The sequence below is a fragment of the Hippichthys cyanospilos genome, chromosome 7 (genome assembly GCF_059441005.1).
Source record: "Hippichthys cyanospilos isolate Australia breed blue-spotted pipefish chromosome 7, RoL_Hcya_1.0, whole genome shotgun sequence".
Lineage (NCBI taxonomy): Eukaryota > Metazoa > Chordata > Actinopteri > Syngnathiformes > Syngnathidae > Hippichthys > Hippichthys cyanospilos.
In genome coordinates, this window is record NC_142375.1 from 4,342,812 (window position 1) to 4,360,441 (window position 17,630).

Here is a 17,630-nt window from a genome sequence, read left to right on the forward strand (position 1 = left end):
CGCAAATTATGTTTCAGTTACTTAAAAAGAATATTTAAAGACAAATACACAATACAAGTTATTCAATTGGATTACCAGGTCTCGTAGAAAGTCCCACTTCTTAGCACCCATGTCATAGAGTCCTACCCCTCCATCCATAAAACAGCACACTGCATGGCCAGGAGGCAAAGAGAAGGACTGGTTCTGTGACAAGGTTGGAGGAGGTACTGCCTCACTCGTAGAGCTGGTGTGCTGACTTTTATCTGCAGCACAGCATTTCTGTGCTTTATACAGAGGGGGCAGAATCAAACAAATTGTTATTTTGCCATTGGCTAAAGATGGTGCAGTAAAGCCTAATTTTCAGATAGATACATAGGTGGATGGATGTTTGGATAGATAGATAGATAGATAGATAGATAGATAGATAGATAGATAGATAGATAGATAGATAGATAGATAGATAGATAGATAGATAGATAGATAGATAGATAGATAGATAGATAGATAGATAGATAGATAGATAGATAGATAGATAGATAGATAGATAGATAGATAGATAGATAGATAGATAGATAGATAGATAGATAGATAGTCAAAGTATTCAAAGTGCCTGGAAAAAAAAGATGCCAATCCTTTATTTATCACAATTACACTTCACATGCCAAAAACAAATCCTTTATCCGGGGTCCCCCCCGCAATATCGCCTCCTGCCCCACTAATTTGAGAAACACTGTTACAGTGTAAGATGCGTGTATCCCTTTCAAGAGCCAACATTTTTTAATCATACCTTTCTTTGCAAGGGGAGAGTTGAGGACATGTAACGCATGAAAGCCTGTCTTCTTCAATTTAAAACTGTCCAGAGGAGTAGAGCGAGATACATTCCATATCCTCAATACTCCAACCTGGGAGTCTGAAAGAGACAAGAAAATGCTAGCTTAAAACATTACATTCATATTAAATTGCAACTGTGGAGACTACCTGCTTTCTTAATGACAGGGTACTGTACAGTTTGTGTTGTTGTAAAACAGACTGATAGTGTATCCCGCTTTCTTGCTACTTAGTACTGTATACTGGAATATGAAATGTAAGATATCGTATTTGGCAAGAAACACAAAGGTGGACCTGCCACACATGTTGCTTTGTTTTTTTGTTTACCTCCAGTGATGAACATGCCTGGGGCAGAGGGGATCCACGCAAGGCACTGAACTGATGCAGCAGCTGAGGGGAAGCAGAAGGACGTAATGCAAGCCAAGGCCTCACTGTCCACCAGCCGGATGCCATTATTGAGGTTGGACACTGTGAAAAAGAGTCACTGTTACATTTGTCTTGCTACTCCTCTTTAGCAGGTAAAATACAGACTTTCTGGTATGTTTGGAGTTATGAGCTGATTATTTCATTTGGGAAGCTTTAGTATTTCCATAGCTTAGTAAAAGTTAAACTTTGTGTTGTTTTTCTTGAGCTTCCTATCATACTGTACATCTGTGGGTTCTTTCTCCATCATGACATGACAAATAGTTCTGACTATGGCCAATTTAGTGCCTCAGTGATTTCCCTGCTACTCTCAGTTTGACCCACCTGCACCTTCAATTGTTTTGTTTTTCACCCATCTGACAGTAGAGTGAAAAACAAGTAGTGTGGGTGTGTCCCTTTAAAACACGCAACAACAAAAGGTTGTTTTTGCCACGGCCCCTTTACATCATCATCAGTCCGCCATTTTTTTCACGCTGAAAATTTTCATCGCTGGTCCGTCAGATGGTTCGGCCACCCTGCCAACTTGAGCCGCCCCCCCATCACTCCCCCCCACCCCACCCCCCAACTTCCATCGACAAAAAAAACCGCCTATAATTAAGGAATTAAAAAACCTTGCATTTCCTGACCAAGAGTAAATCAGAGAAAGAATGCAAATTTGTTGTGCACCCATTGGTTACGTAAAAGAGTGACCTCCTTGAAGTAGAAATGCATCCCATAATGTTCTTATCAGCAAGCCAATTTCTTTACAGAAAACATTTAAAAAGCAAAATAACAAAAAAATCTGTTCACACTTTATTCTAAACATTTCTTTTAACTTTTGGTTGGCACGATTGTGTACACTTGTACAGTATGCATTTTGGTTAATGAAACCGGCAACTTAAAAGAAATCTCCAGTAAAGTCAGCTGTATTATAGCTGCTCATGACAAGTAGTGAATTGAACCAACCCAGTTAATTCACTCAACTGAACATATTTCTCTACTGCTTGGTGGCGCTGACTATTGTCAAATTGACTGTAGAGTGATTGCAGTTTCTACTCTAAAGATGCAGCAATATAGCAGACAAACATGCAAATCAGTTGATCAGTTGACTTACACTTCCGTAATAAAAAGGGGTGTGGCGGACTGACGGACAGATGACATAATGTCTATCCCATCTCGCGTAATGTCTATCCCGATGATTACAACGACAGATGAAAACTGCCCTACCGACATTCTAAATTCATCGTTTTTTTTTTGTTTTTTTTTAAACATTCCCCGTCATTCGTCGGTAAAGCGGTCGTCCGTCGGCAACGGCCTGACGGACAGTCCGTCGCTGTTGCCGAAGTGCCCACCTCTGCTAATTTTCCCAACCTAGTAAGTAGTCAGTTGACAAAGGGTCCCATTCCAGGGCACTGACTGGGTCTTCTTCATCCGTTCCCTCCAAAGACTCAGGACGCAACACATGCTTTTGACTTTTACATCCTACACACAAGAAGAAAGAGGAGTTAAGACAAATTGGTGTACTGTTTGGTGCTAGGAAAAGCTAAAAACCAAACAAATGGTGGAAAGTGGATGCTGGGGTAACACGCATACCTGGCTGAAAAATAGACAGACTTCCATCCGTATGTCCAAATACCAGTTTTCCCTTTTTGGTTGGGTGCCATCTGAAGAGACAGATATCAGACAGGAAAGAGTGGGCCTCTTTATGCACTGTCACTCCAGAGTCAGGATTCCCATGGACCCAAATATACAGTGGGCCACGTTGAGAGACATAAGCTACACCATCAACTGAATTCCAGCACCAACTCACTGCAGCCGGGACACCTGAAAAAAAAAAGACATGCTGTGATGATGTTTACATTTCTGGCAATAAATCGTGGCTTGGATCAGCCACCTACCTTTGGTGTTGTCCAATCGCGCAACAGCCTTCTGCTCAGCTACATTCCACACAATGAGCAGGTTATCAGCTGAAGCTGATGCAAACAGATCGGGGTTGTCAGGACACCAACTGATGGCCATTATAGTTTTTTTGTGTTCTGACATGATGGATCTCAACTTGAATTCATTGTACTGCTTGTCCAACTACAAGAGACAGATGCAAATATTAGGTTATAGAGTTCAGTGGTATCCTAAAGAACGCTAGTGAAGTTTGGAAAGTGTTGTGCTGTCGAGGCCTTCAAGGCCTAAGAAGGGTAGACCTACAATTACAACTTACACAGTTAGAATAACTTATGTCCAACTGTATTTTGTCTTCATTACCTTGGTCATTCCAGAAATTTATTTTATATTTAATTAATTAATTTAATTTTATATACTCATTTTTAACTTTACATAATCCACAGCCACAATACTGAAGCATGCACAGTAATGTGAGTATATTTATTTGTCCTGAGAACAACTCTTATAAAAAAAAGAGAAAGAATAGCTTGAAAATGGTTTAACCCTTTCAATACTGTTGAGATATTGCGTACCGCAGCTATACAAAAATCGCAGTGGGTATAGGAATGATAGCAATGAGATGAAATGGCATCCCAGCGGTTCATTAGACACCTATATATAAGATTCCAGTGGCATTTTGCAATTTTTCTAGACACAACAAGCCTGTGCCGGGCCGACTGTCAACAGGATAGCTTGTGTTGTACAATTTCTCCTCAATTAACCATCTAGTACTGCGGAAATGTATTGGTATGCACTATATATGTGTGTTATTATAGATTACACTGATTACTCTGTATTGTAAAAGTTTGGTGATCATTGTCACTTCTCTGGAACGTTTTTTGAACAAGTATCGTGGTCTATGGCAGTGGTTCTCAACCTTTTTTCAGTCATGTACCCCCTGTGAAATATGTTTTCAGCCAAGTACTCCTTAATCAGTGCAAAGAATTTTTGGGGTTGAAAAAAAAAAAAAAAAGACATAACATGCCATGAGTGTCTGTTTTATTAAACTTTAGAAACTCTCAAACTTAATTTGTTTTAGTCTACCAAAAAATAAATAACATAAAGTGTCCTCTTTTGGATTATAGCAGAGATCTGTTATAAAAAAAGAAATAACTTAATTACTGAAAAATATTTGTCCACAAAAAATCAACATAAAGTGTCAGACCAGTTCTTAAAAAGAAATAATTACAAATGAATATTTGTCCACAAAAAATATTCAACTTTAAGTCTCTTTTGGGATCATAGTAGAGACGTGTTCTCTAAAAAAAAACAAAAAAAAACAAAAAAAATCATTCATTTCACACATAACGAGATGTGGCACGTGACAAGTTGGAACAAACCATTTTAGTGTGGGGTAGAATCTGTGTTTTTAAAATAATGACATAGAATAATCTACTGAATAATAAAATGTTTTTTATGAACTTATATTTTCTTGAAACATTTAATTAATTCAATCCTTATTTTTAGGGATTTTTGCATGTTTGTTTATTGTTTATCTCGAGTGCCCCCTGAAGTTCCTTCAAGTACCCCTTGGAGTACTCGGACCCACACTTGAGAACCACTGGCCTAGAGATATACAGTCCCAGTGGTATTTCTTGGTGGAAATGGAAGTGGGTATTTTTAAACTCGTTTGAGGTAAGGTTTTAAATTTAAGTATAAGTACTAAAACAGAAGGAAGAATTCGTATGAGTGCAGACAGAAGTAGACCAGCGCCTGATGAATTACGGATCAGAAAAAAAAAAGACAAATGTTGCCCTCTAGTGGTGGTAGAAGGTTGGCCAAAAAGACACATTTTTTTATTACAATTTTGTATGGCTTGATACGCCGATATGCTATTGGTCTTATAAGGTCACAGTCACGGTCTCAGTCACGGTCTCAGTCACGGAGATGCCGATATGCTATTGGCCGGCGTCACGTCAATCACAGAAATGCCGATATGCTTTTGGCCGAACGCCTTCATCTAGCTTGATGGCACAGCTGGTCGGTGTGTTGGGAAGACTTTGCAAACTTTATTTGTTAGACATGGCTTCTAAAATTGCAAGTGGCGGTAAAGGAAGAAGTAAGAGGATGATGACAATAGAAACGAAGCAGGAGATAATAAAAAAATATGAAGGAGGCGCACGCAAAGTTAACCTTGCTAGTGAGTATGGCCGCTCTGCAATCTTCTAAGGGCAAGACTTTCTTTGCCAGGGGACGGACCTCGGTCAACAATAAAATGGAGAGGCTTCTTCTTTTATGGATTAAAGAGAAGGAACTCGCCGGTGATACGTTCTCGTTTAAGAAAAGTTCTCGTTTAAGAAAAAAAAATACATTCTGCGGGTTCGTCTCTGCTTCCCTCCGCCTCCACCCACCACCAGCTCAAGTCACGTCGCCCCAAAGGTAAATGTCATTTTTCCTTTGTATATTTGTGATTTCATTTAACTGTACAGTAGATTATGTTACTAATTTTTAATATGTGAATAAAGTCGTGATGTTTTTACGTAAGGTTTTTGCACGCGTTGCACGCATTCACTCATTAACATAGGTTTGGATTGCCCGTCATACGAGCAATTCGAGTTACGAGCATAGCCGCTGAACGGATTAAGTTTGTAACACGGGGGCCCACTGTATATGCTTCTTGTTTTCTTATGATACAGATGCACTTTATTTGTGTTTCATCTTATTTTATACTGTAAAAGCTACAACAATTATAGCTAGCATCAAAGAGAAGCAGTTGTTGTCCACATGCTGAGTTTGTGAAAAAAGGCATGTTCCTGACAAATCAAACTAAGCTAAAACTGTTCTTATCTTGTCTCCTTATTTTAATCTTAGGGTTGTTGCTTCTACATTCATCAAGGGAGTACGCCGGCCTAAATCCCAGGAGCCGCTGCTGGGGTTGAATGATATTTCATTTTGGGACAAAAAGTATCTATCACATCAGGTTCAAATAGAAATGCATAATTAGTATACCTGGTAGATGTATATAGCAAGAGTAGCACAGTAGGCGAAGCGGTCTCCACTGGCAGCGCATACGTCGTTATTCCAGGGTTGACAACCTGCTGCAAGTAAACCCACCTGCTTTACCTTGGCCATTCTTGCCTAAACAAATACACATCCATAAGAAATATGTAAGGACAGTTAACTGAATCAAGTACACTCATATATGACTTATTTGCAAAACATTATATGGAACCAAAGCACACACTACTGCTGCTTGGCTTATCATAATACTACATACAGTAATCTTACTTATGATACATGATGGTTATCAGTGTATTTTAATACACCTCTATTTGTTGAAGGTATTTTTTTCTCAATTTTGTCGTATTATAACTTTTATCCCACTCTCTTATTAGCTTTCATCTGTTTCATCTTCCATCTTTTGGCTGTAGTCGGAGAACCTAGCGGATGTTGCCCACAGGGTAACGGCCCTCAGAGGTCAAACTAGAGTGGAGCCTGAGTTGACCAAACATGATAACAAGCTGCGTTTACACTTGAAATTCGCATTTATTGCAAAAGCAGTCAAGGTAACATCTTCTCAAATGCTTTCTGTCGTCATCCTCCTCTCTCTCTATTGCTGCCATGCGTTTGAGTTGTCACTCGGTGCAACATTGACCAATGAGGGCAGGAGCCAATGAAGGAGCCAGTATTCATGAAGAAGACCGGCCAGGCAATCTGTCAGTCAGGTCACGGGCTCCTACAAGACACGTGATTGGCTGTTGGCACAACATTGACCAATGAGGGCAGAAGCCAATCACGTGTCTTGTAGGAGTGCCCATGAGCTGATTGACAGATTGTCTGGCCAGTCTTCTTCATGAAGCTCGAAGCCAATCACGTACAAAACACAAAGTGCACATAAAATATGAGCTCACCATCATGACAAACTAATAGGAACCCTAAGCTTGTTTCTCATCACCTGTCTCTTGAAAGCTGGGTGAAATTTTGCGGCGCAAGTGACCGAAACGAAACCAAGAGAATCCGGCCAAGATAAAAGGTTTTTCAAAGTAAAATAGCTTTCAGATGCAGATAATAGATACAAGGGAAAGAGTTCATTTGTTCTTTTCCTTTCTAGATGTTAGAAAGGCTTCTATCTAGACCACAGGTGTCAAACTCAAGGAACGGGAGCCAGATCCGGCCCATCACATAATTCTATGTGGCTCGCGAAATGCTAATTATGACTTCGTTTCTGGCTATAAGGCAAAATGTTCAACTTGTCTTCAACTTTTACTTCTTTTTTTTTTATCAATACCCCTTTTCAACAGTTTTAGCAGCCATTTTAAAATGTGTATATGTGTAAAGATCATACTTCAAATTTGTTTGACTTCACAGTCATAACGGGCCTCTGAAGAAAACTAACTACAATGTGGCCTGTGATAAAAAAATATTGTGACACCCCTGATCTAGATAGACAGACATAGAACAGCAAAATGAGTGTAACTCTTCTTAAAAGCAGTTGAGTCAGTGGTACATTGCTCACTCATTTAAAATCTGTAAAACTGTAAAGAAAAGAACATACAAATATGCAAGAATGACATATCTTACAACATTGATTAAATCAATCATATAACTGAGCCACAGATGCTATTCGTTTCAATACAGTGTTAATTAGATGCTGGTGTACAGTACAGACCACCCCATAGCAAAAACCCAGAAGCCAAAATCTGAGAGGAGGTGGAAAAGGGGTAGAATGAGCCAAGCGCGGGTATGAGGTGCAGGCAGTACAGTCCTAGGTAAAACGCAGCGACTTGGCGTTAGACTGATACTAAACTGAAATTGTCTTCTGCAGTTTCTTCCTCAAATATACACTGTTGAGTGCATTTACATGCAGTCAATAATTCTTTTAAATCCCGAATATTGGCCATTTTTGCGGTTTTTAAATGCCATATAAATAGGATGAGGGTTAGGGATAAAATAATCCATATAAGCTAATATTCAGGTCTTTAAAAACCCGAATAAGATGGTCAATGGTTGGTGTTTTGGGCAACAGTGAGAAATCTGGTAATGCAGGCTGCTTTACTTCTCCCTATGGTGAGTCCCCCCCCCCCCCCCCCGCGCGATATGGGGAGATTTACATGTCATTGCGACACATGTATTTAGTTACCTTTATAGAGGGTGTGCAGAACACAAATAACACAAAAATATTTTCTTGACCACATTTTTGGATTAGAAAAGGGGTTAGATAACACAAGGATCTTATTAGGGTTGTTGAAAAGCCAGATATGATCATATTCGGTCAATGAGCCTAGCTGCTTACACCAAATTTCAAACCCCAAATATTGCCAATATTTGGCTTTTAAAGAGAATACTGACTGCTTGGAAAGCGCCAATGATATTTTAAATTTGAATTAAATGTATTGAATTTGCTCCCCTGAAATTGTACATTATTACGAAAAAAAGAAACAGGTAGCCTTGATGAGAGGTTGCAACATTAACCTGGCTGATAAAAGAACAGCTTGTGCGATGATGGGTAAAGTTCATATAAAAGAAAAAAAAAACAACGGTGTCATGGAGATGTGATGAAACAACCTGCAAAATTTGAACCAAACGGCATCCTCGTCTCTCAAATTGACAAACCCGCAGGTACTCAAACAATTGTAATAGGGGTTCAATTAACAGAGCTTAATGCTTACAAGACGATTATACGGCCGAGCCGGACTCATGCAGGTTTCTATGTCCCCTATCTTTTGTATTTATGTCACTCCATGTGAGCGAGTAAAAAAGGGAAAATGTCCGAGATTTTAAGGGTTTGGTGCTACTGTTTGTTCTGTCACTCTACCTTCGCTAATTTATCATTTTCAGCGATGCAAAAGCAGTCTCGGTTAGCGTTTGAAAAGCATGGTCTCTAGATGCGGATTAAGCTTAACATAATCGAAACATTTCCATCTATGCACGATAGCAATAGTGAACGACGAATCAGTTCATAACCGATGAGATAACGTCACGTGAGCAACCTTTAGAGCAATATGCTATACTCGCGTGTTTAAACGGGCTCGTTTTGGAGCTCTATTTTATATTGGTTCTTGAAGCTTGTGTAGATGACATCAACAGGTTTCAGCACAAGCTAACTAAGACGCAAAAAAATAGTGTCGACTGTGAGACGTGCATTTCGCATATCGCCCTCATCTACATCAGAGGCATGCTGATGTCACACTCGCCCTTCGTCAGTTTTGGGTGTGTGTTGGTGTGCCATCGCTGCTGCTCGATATTTCGGCACGAACGGGGTGGTAATTGTTGCTTTGGTGGTCGTCTGCTTACCATCGCTTGTGGGCTGACTTGAGCACAACGGACAGCTCCTCGACACTGAGGCTGTCCTACCAACGAGTCTGGTCAAGTAAGTTCTCCGTGACCGCAGTGATTGGACGTCTCGAACGCTCAATTTAAACCGTTATTGGTCGTCCTTACTGCCAGTCATTGCACGTAAGTCTGTCACTTCTCAAGCATTATGAACAGTACCGGTGCGAGGACGTGATTTATTCATGGCACGGTCTCCTGGTCGAGCCAGTGAGAGCAGGCTTACTGAGCAAGTTGGTCACTTTTAAGGTCCAAGTGGAATATTTTTGAATACATGTGACTTCCTGTGTATCATTGATACAATACATATATATATATGTATCAATGTATATGTATCAATGATACACAGGAAGTCACATGTATTCAAAAATATTCCAAGCTATATATATATATATATATATATATATATATATATATATATATATATATATATATATATATATATATATATATATATATATATATATATATATATATATGTATATATATATATATATATATATATATATATATATATATATATATATATATATATATATATATATATATATATATATATATGTGTACTGCATATATATATATATATATATATATATATATGCAGTACACATATATATATATATATATATATATATATATATATATATATATATATATATATATATATATATATATATATATATATATATATATATATATATATATATATATATATATCAATGATACACAGGAAGTCACATGTATTCAAAAATATTCCACTTGGACCTTAAAAGTGACCAACTTGCTCAGTGACCGAAAAATGGCGATCCTTATTTTTCACACAAGGCCTTCAGTGATTCGGCCCCCTCAGAAGCACATGTAAGCATTACTTGGCTACACAGGCTAATTTCCAGGGCATTTATACATCAATAAACCTGCATCAGCAATTGAAACTTATCAATTAAGCTGTATTAGTATAATGATACAGCTGATAGTATTATGATACTGCCAGAACTTAAAATAATTATTTATCATTTTAAGTTATTTGTCCACAAAGTTTTATGAAGTCCACCAAGTGTCATGTCGGAGCGACATGTTGGCGACGGATGTGGGATGGTAGATCCTAATGCAGGGAGGCAGGATGAATGAGCTCAATCAAACGATTTATTACTCGCTCAAGCTGGGCAAAAGACGAAACGCTATAGCTACACTAGAGCTGGAACACGCTCCTGACAGGTGACATAAATTACACTCATGACAGACACCAGGGAAATCAACACGAGCCCAAAAGCAAAATAAGACAAACTCCAAAAAATAAGGCCACAACAGGAAAAACACAGACGGAATGTGACACCTAAAGCAGGCAAGCTTTATCAAGATTGTACGCTAAATTACAAATCGTACATTCATATAAAAACAGTGTTTTATTTCTTTACCACTAATTGAATGTGAACAAACTACAATTACGAAAACATTAAAAATGAAAAAGAATTAATTAAATGCTCGACTCACCAAAACGTGTGTTTCCCACTTCTTTCAATGCAAAATCCATTCTTATTTCTTTCCTCAGAAATACTTCAATGACTTTCTTTTAGAGTTTCTGCGATTCACTGCTAACAATAAATCCTTTTGTATTGACATGGATGCCAGTTCTGAAAATCGCATAGGTCCAATTTCCGTTTCCGTTGTGTTGTTCTTCAGCCATTGTGAGTTAAAAAAAAAAAGCAAAGATTTGAATTTTCTGCTTAATGTTCGCGGGTCTGGCTTCGATTTGCCCTATGCTTCATGGTTGCCTTTTGGTTGCCAACATGTTTTTTTTTTTGTAAATAACTTTATTTAGCTACTTCTGATGTTAAACATAACAATATAGCACCGCCTTTGTGTTCAACGTGAGGCCTCGAGATGCGAACTTATGGCTCGATTGACTTACAGCTGTCTATTAAGCATTAGGGCCACTAACATATCCATCTGCGCTTGCACAGAAGCCCGCGGCGTGGTGACACGAATGCCCAGGCTTCTGCCGAAGGCAGATTTCACACAGCATAGCAACACAAGTTAGCTGAATTCTAATTGGCTAAAAACGTGAACATAAAATTACAATACTGCAAGGAGTGTAACCAAATGGATATGAAATGACACGAAAAGAACAGAAAATGGAGAATAATTATATACATTATATATATATATATATATATATATATATATATATATATATATATATATATATATATATATATATATATATATATATATATATATATATGCACAGCCACCTCAGTAGAAATCTTTAAATCCCGACTAAAAACACATTTATATTCAAAAGCATTTAATTAATTGAGCCTGTCTGCAGCTTTCTTCTTTTTTCCTTTTTCCTGCCCCCCTCTTCCGACTCGGAGAGGGGGCTAGCTAGATGGTGAGGGTTGACTGGACCACCTCCATTTGGTCTTGCGCGGATCGACCGTGTGTTAGGAGATCGGCCGTCTGCGGTCCACTTGGTTGGAATGTGGGATGGTTCCTGCCCAATGGCTTTGCCTGCTGTCAAGACATCACTGCACTATATAGCACAATATGTTTTCTGTGATTTATATTGTTTATGTGTATGTCTGTGTTTGGTACATGCAGCATCCAGCATTCTGGAGGTTTCTGATTTTCCCCTAATTGGGGTTTTTGAGTTATCCCTTCCCCTTCTGGGAGCTTTGACAGGGGATGCTGTTGTGTACCTTACACTGAAAAGATGTCTCTGTACGACTTCTTTTTTCGAAAGAGGTCTCGACATGACCTCTTTTCATCTGTGAAGCCCTTTGAGACCGGTGATTTAGGGCCATACAAATAAAATTTGACATATATATATATATATATATATATATATATATATATATATATATATATTTATTTATTTAGTAAAAAGAAATGTAAATTGAAATTGACTTTTATTATTGAGCTATGCTGTACTGCGGTGAGATAGTGTATTGCAGTGACAAGGCAAATGCACTTGCCTTGGGCCCTCCTCGGACATGGAACTACTGCAGTACACATATTTACTGAAGTCTTAAATGATTAAACCTTATACACTGTGCAGTAAGTGAATGCTTGCCCCGTTCCTTTGAAGTCTTGCACAGCTGCGGTCATATTAGCAGCGGCCTGAATGTTGAATTAAAGTCAGATCCGTACATGGTCAAACATGATTACTCTGGAGAGTTTACGCTTGTAATACCATTATATTATCAAAAAAATCTAAGATTTCCAATGGTCTGGTGCATGTCATCTTTTCTCTTCTGCCTGTTGACAACAAAGAGTGTCAGGGTACGTTTAATGAGTTACATGGCACGTACCCGTGGAGTTGCAATCTACTCCCGCCCCAACTCACGCTTTTACACCCACAGGGATGTGCTGTGTTAGACATCAAACCCACCCTCAGTAAAGGCACACATATTGTCGAGGCAGTAGGCACACGCATGCACACACATTGTCGAGGCAGAGACACAGATTTGACTTTAATTCAACGTCCAGGCCGCTGCTAATATGAACGCAGCTGCATGAGACTTCAAAGGAAAGGGCGAACTGCTCACTTACTGTACAGTGCAAAAGGTTTAATCATTTAAGATTGAAGTAGATATGTGTACTGCAGTAATATTTGTTTTAAATATGTATAGCATTAAGACTTAAAAAAAAAATTTAAAGTGGGGGCTCTACTTCACAGGTTTTACTTTTTGCGGGGAGATTCCGGTCCCCATTAATCGCGGTGGGGTTGGCATTGCAGGAGTGATCGAAAAGTGCAGCAATAGAAGAGGGACTTTGCAGGTTTTCTCCATGCCTGTGTGGGTTCCCTCCGGCTTCCTCCTACATTCCAAAAACATGCATGGTGGGTGTGTTGGTCACTCTAAATTGTCCTTAGATGTGATTTGAATGATGTTGACCCAAGTTTTCCTCCTTCACTTTCCGTAGCTAAAAGAAACATGATTGCGCTGCTCCCATCTGAGCAGCGCTCCTCAAGTTATATAAACAACGATTACGCACAAATTACATATAATAATATTGATTTGATCAAACACATTTATTTACACCTCTTTGAATCATTTATTGGGTTTGTAAAATGAATAAATGTCTAAATATTACACATAATCTCTTTAAGAGGATATGAAATACAAAAAATACAATCACACACAGGTAGCAACGGTAAAACAATCAAACTTTGGCAGATGATGTCTCAGGAATGAACTGTAAACTTAAATGGTAAGGTGGTTTTGGGTTTGAGTCCAAATAATCCTTTTTGCCCAGGTTCATCTGCTGAGACATCAAACATCCTAATATCCAAGTGTTCAAATCTCAAATAATGCCTGTTTCTGCTATTGGAAGTTACTTTTCAGGGGTCATTCGAAACTTCCTGAAGGTTTTGGATCAGTAGCTTTTTCCTAAGGAATCAGTTGCTATTTGCATTTTAAAGGGACATATGGAGTGTAAGATTTAGAGTTTTTCATCAATAAGGAATAAATTAAATGATTGTAAATTTCAAAACCTTGCAAATGAACGTGTCCTTAATGACCGACAGTATATTTTAAATATAGTCATAGGTCGTTACCATTGAATTACATTACATAGGGGGGTGGCACTTCTCCGGAGGGGGCCATGTTTGTTATAGCTACAGACAATGGCAAATGCAGGACCTCCTGCTGTCTGTAATGAAAAACGGTCTAAATCTTACACTATGCCTTTAAAGAAGAAAGCATTTTTCTCAAAACAGGATTTCAACTTAGCAACATGCAAATTACTGGAACTGTCAAATTTTGAGTTTTCTCCACATATCAAGGAATAAAACGAAGTAAAATGCATCTATTCTGATTTTGAGAAATATAGTAAATACATATATGTATAAACATACATTTTATATACTTATTTATACAAATAGTTCCTTTTACTGGCTTTTGAAGACATCTGCAGTAATTTTTGACCTGCATCAATTAATAATTGTAATTAACCAATTTTCTGCAGCAATCCTTATCGCTAACAGCACTGCAAATTGTAAATCACAGAACTAATGGACAGCAAGTCCAAAAAGTTTTAGTTTTGGCCTTGAACAGTTTTTGTACAATTTCAGCCCATATTTCACTTGAGTATTTTCACTATAAGGCTTAACCGAAAACATTTAAAACAACTTGGGAGTGTGGGTTCACAGTAAGTTATGAAAACTACACTTGCAGTAACTTAGCAGGGGAAAATAAAAGATCACATAACTATAACCAATATACAAAACTTTTATTACAAAAAACCCCAACAAAACAGTTCTACATGAAGATTTTAACAATAAAACTGCATTTTTTTTTTTTTTTTAACTTTTGAAAGGTGGGAAGTCAAGCCAAAATGTATTTACATGTTCTGTGCACACATATTAGTCCAAACAAAGAATTCCGATTTAGATTTGTGGACTTTTAATTGAGCAGAAAAATAACAGAGCACTGCCCAAAAATAAAACTGGTTGATTTTGATGCTTAATTCAAAATCCACGAACCATATCAATTAGAAAATCGTGTTTAGACATCGCACATTAACCATTGCAAAGTTTTTTTCTTTTTTAAACTTTACTTCCCCTGTACGTCAAACTAGAAGTCAGAATAAAATGACAGTGAAGATACGGCACCACTAAACAAATACCTAAGCAGTGCTATGAGAAGCAAAACATTTCTTTAAAACCTTGCTGATACATTGCTGTCCAGTGACAGTAGAGCAGGTAGGTCAAGTACTTCGTATGGTACAATTTATTATTATTAAAAAAAAAAAAAAACCCTTCAATGCAGCAACAAGGATCTAAAGAAACAAGCGGACTAATTGAGGGTGAAGGGGTAAAACTAAATCCCTGAATTTGACATGGTATAACAGGTCTGACATCACCCAAAGAAGTTGAACAACATGGACAGCAGGCTATACGGTTTAAACACCCACACAATGAAAAAAAAAAAAGAAAAAAAAAGGATAAATTGGGTTTCACGCATTGCAAACATTACATGCATAACAACCGCCTGCTTAATCATCATCTTCCTCGTCGTCATCTTCATCGTCTTCCTCGTCATCTTCATCCTCTTCGTCATCATCATCTTCTTCAACTACTTGGGCTTTCTTGGGCCTACCTGGGCCACTCTTCTTGCCAGCATCAGTTTTCCCTGAGCCGCCTGTCGCTCTGTAAGCAGCAACATCCTGGAAAGCATAAGTTAAAGTGTTACATGTAGGTGATGTATTATTAAAATGTGGTGAACCACCACACAGGTTAGCATCAATACCTTCTCATATTTCTCCTTCAATTTGCCAGCTTTAGCCTCATATGGAGCCTTGTCTTTAGCACTCAGTGTAGACCACAATTCGCCAAGTTTCTTAGCAATGTCACCAATTGAGATGCCAGGGTTCTCCTCCTTGATCCTGGGGCGGTGGTCCGAGCAGAACACAAAGAACGCGGAGCTAGAGAAAATCAGATACCATTATTGCTAAATACCATTGATGCTAACACACAAGACACAAACAGCATTCACACTCACCCAAGGGCAATTTGGAGTGCCCAATATACCTACCATGCATATTTTTTGAATGTGGGAGACCGGATTACTGGAAGACCCACACAGGCAAGGGTAGCGCATGCAAACGCCACACAAGGAAGCCCAGAACAAGTTGGACCTCTGAACTGAGAGGCAGATGCGCTAACCACTCTTATACCCCGCCCCCAAACACACAAAAACAATTACTTACGGTGGCCTTTTGGGTGCATTAGGGTCCTTCTTCTTCTTTCCCTTTTTGGCACCTTTTGGAGGGACATAAGTTTTCATCTCTCTGTCATAACGGATCTTGTCATTCTTGGCCATTTCCTCAAACTTTTGCTTTTCTTTGCCAGACATGGTCTATAAAAATAATTAAACAAATTAAAAACGACAAAAAAGGGTTGTGTGGACAATGCATTGAGGACAAGTCAACAAAATACAACACACATCTTGCATCAAAACAAAACGGCTGATGTTAAGATAAATGTTTCAAACTCAAGTTTATAGCTGCATTTCTAAACACATACACAAAGAACCACTATATATATATATATATATATATATATATATATATATATATATATATATATATAAATAATTTGTGTTTTTAATAAATTACCTTCCATCTTTCAGAGCACTTCTTGGAAAACTCTGCAAACCCTACACTGGTTCCTGGGTGCTTCTTTTTATGCTCCTCACGGCAGGTCGCCACAAAGAAAGCATAAGATGAGGTTTTGCCTCTGGGCTTATTTGGATCCTTTGTCATGGCTGCTTTTTTTAAATCTAAAAGATGGATAAAAGTAGTTTTAATGCAAGTTAGAAAATAAAAACGTTAAAAGAGTATTTACAAAGTACAAATATATAAGATTATCAGGATGCTTTACGGTAGTCATAAATGCAATTAGCGAACACAAGTAAGTAAGTACTAAGTACTAAGTACTTGCATACAATAAACAACGTACGGACAACCGAAAGATGCTTCATAGCCTTAATCGGCTTTCTGCCTCGAAGGGACAAAAAGACGCGACTCCATTTTGTACCTTCCCGCCTAAAGTTAACTTCGTAAAAACTTAATAAAAGTGGCTTAAGAACTTCGTAAACCCCTCCACGCAACGCGTTCCGGTTAGTTAAATGTTGTGTGAGATAAACGCTAAGAAGCTAAAGAAAACGAGGCCCCCCCTAGCTAGTTTGTTCCGAAAGTTGAGGCGCCGCCATCGTGCAAAGCTGTTAACCAAATGGCGTTTGAGCTGTAGTTGTTTACCAAGAAGCAGGCGGCCTGCGCAGTTCGGGCCTAACTAACAAATACACTTATGACAAATTAAGTCGATGATGATTTTAACAACCAATACTTAACTTAAATTCGCGTCTGGTAGTTTTAACACATTTAAACGCCCAAATCATGCGTTGGTATAAAATATTATTCGAGACAAAAACATGTACGGTGTGTACTTCTAATGGCCGTCAACAATTACTTAACACGATATCACGAACATAATAGGTTAAAAACATATATATAAAATTGGAGGACAAATACCTGATACCAGTTTAGACAAGCTGCGACGAACTGAAGACAGTACAAAGCCTAGCGGTTTTGTCACGGTCTGCGACGCCACACTAACTTGCCTTGAAGTACTTGTATAACTCCTCCCCGCTAAAAGCGGATTGGTCTAATTCGGAAGTTTTAATTTGAACACGGATGACGAGGGTAAAGAT

The 17,630-nt window shown here is 38.3% G+C and overlaps 2 protein-coding genes across 3 annotated transcripts in view; both read right to left on the minus strand.

Annotated features, from left to right (window-relative positions):
- The window catches only part of wdr17 (WD repeat domain 17), a 41,240-nt gene extending 31,774 nt beyond the window's left edge, over positions 1-9,466 (minus strand). The window contains exons 1-8 of one of the 2 annotated variants that reach the window (XM_088420485.1): positions 9,382-9,465; positions 6,097-6,225; positions 3,108-3,291; positions 2,803-3,033; positions 2,581-2,691; positions 1,135-1,275; positions 767-889; positions 76-263 (exon numbers count right to left, since the gene is read on the minus strand). In XM_088420485.1, the coding sequence (XP_088276611.1) occupies positions 76-263; positions 767-889; positions 1,135-1,275; positions 2,581-2,691; positions 2,803-3,033; positions 3,108-3,291; positions 6,097-6,225; positions 9,382-9,384 (1,110 nt within the window). In that variant the 5' untranslated portion in view covers positions 9,385-9,465. Of the gene's footprint in view, positions 1-75; positions 264-766; positions 890-1,134; positions 1,276-2,580; positions 2,692-2,802; positions 3,034-3,107; positions 3,292-6,096; positions 6,226-9,381 lie in introns of both variants that reach the window. The other variant, XM_088420486.1, reaches the window with a different exon arrangement.
- A 5,162-nt stretch (positions 9,467-14,628) lies between these two features.
- hmgb2a (high mobility group box 2a) lies at positions 14,629-17,561 on the minus strand. Its single transcript, XM_088420490.1, has 5 exons — positions 17,452-17,561; positions 16,537-16,700; positions 16,129-16,277; positions 15,669-15,843; positions 14,629-15,585 (listed from the first exon to the last, which is right to left on the minus strand). Exons 2-5 carry the CDS (start codon positions 16,681-16,683, stop codon positions 15,415-15,417), a joined length of 642 nt encoding a protein of 213 aa, XP_088276616.1. The 5' UTR covers positions 16,684-16,700; positions 17,452-17,561; the 3' UTR covers positions 14,629-15,414.
- Positions 17,562-17,630: the final 69 nt, after the last annotated feature.

Bases quoted from the DNA above. Each gene is read 5' to 3' on its own strand.
- hmgb2a (XM_088420490.1), bottom strand. From the start codon at position 16,683: ATGACAAAGGATCCAAATAAGCCCAGAGGCAAAACCTCATCTTATGCT. The intron at 16,278-16,536 runs GTAATTTATTAA...TTATTTTTATAG, and splicing joins AGTGCTCTGAAAGATGGAAG to ACCATGTCTGGCAAAGAAAA. The intron at 15,586-15,668 runs GTATTGATGCTA...TATGCTTTCCAG, and splicing joins TGAAGGAGAAATATGAGAAG to GATGTTGCTGCTTACAGAGC.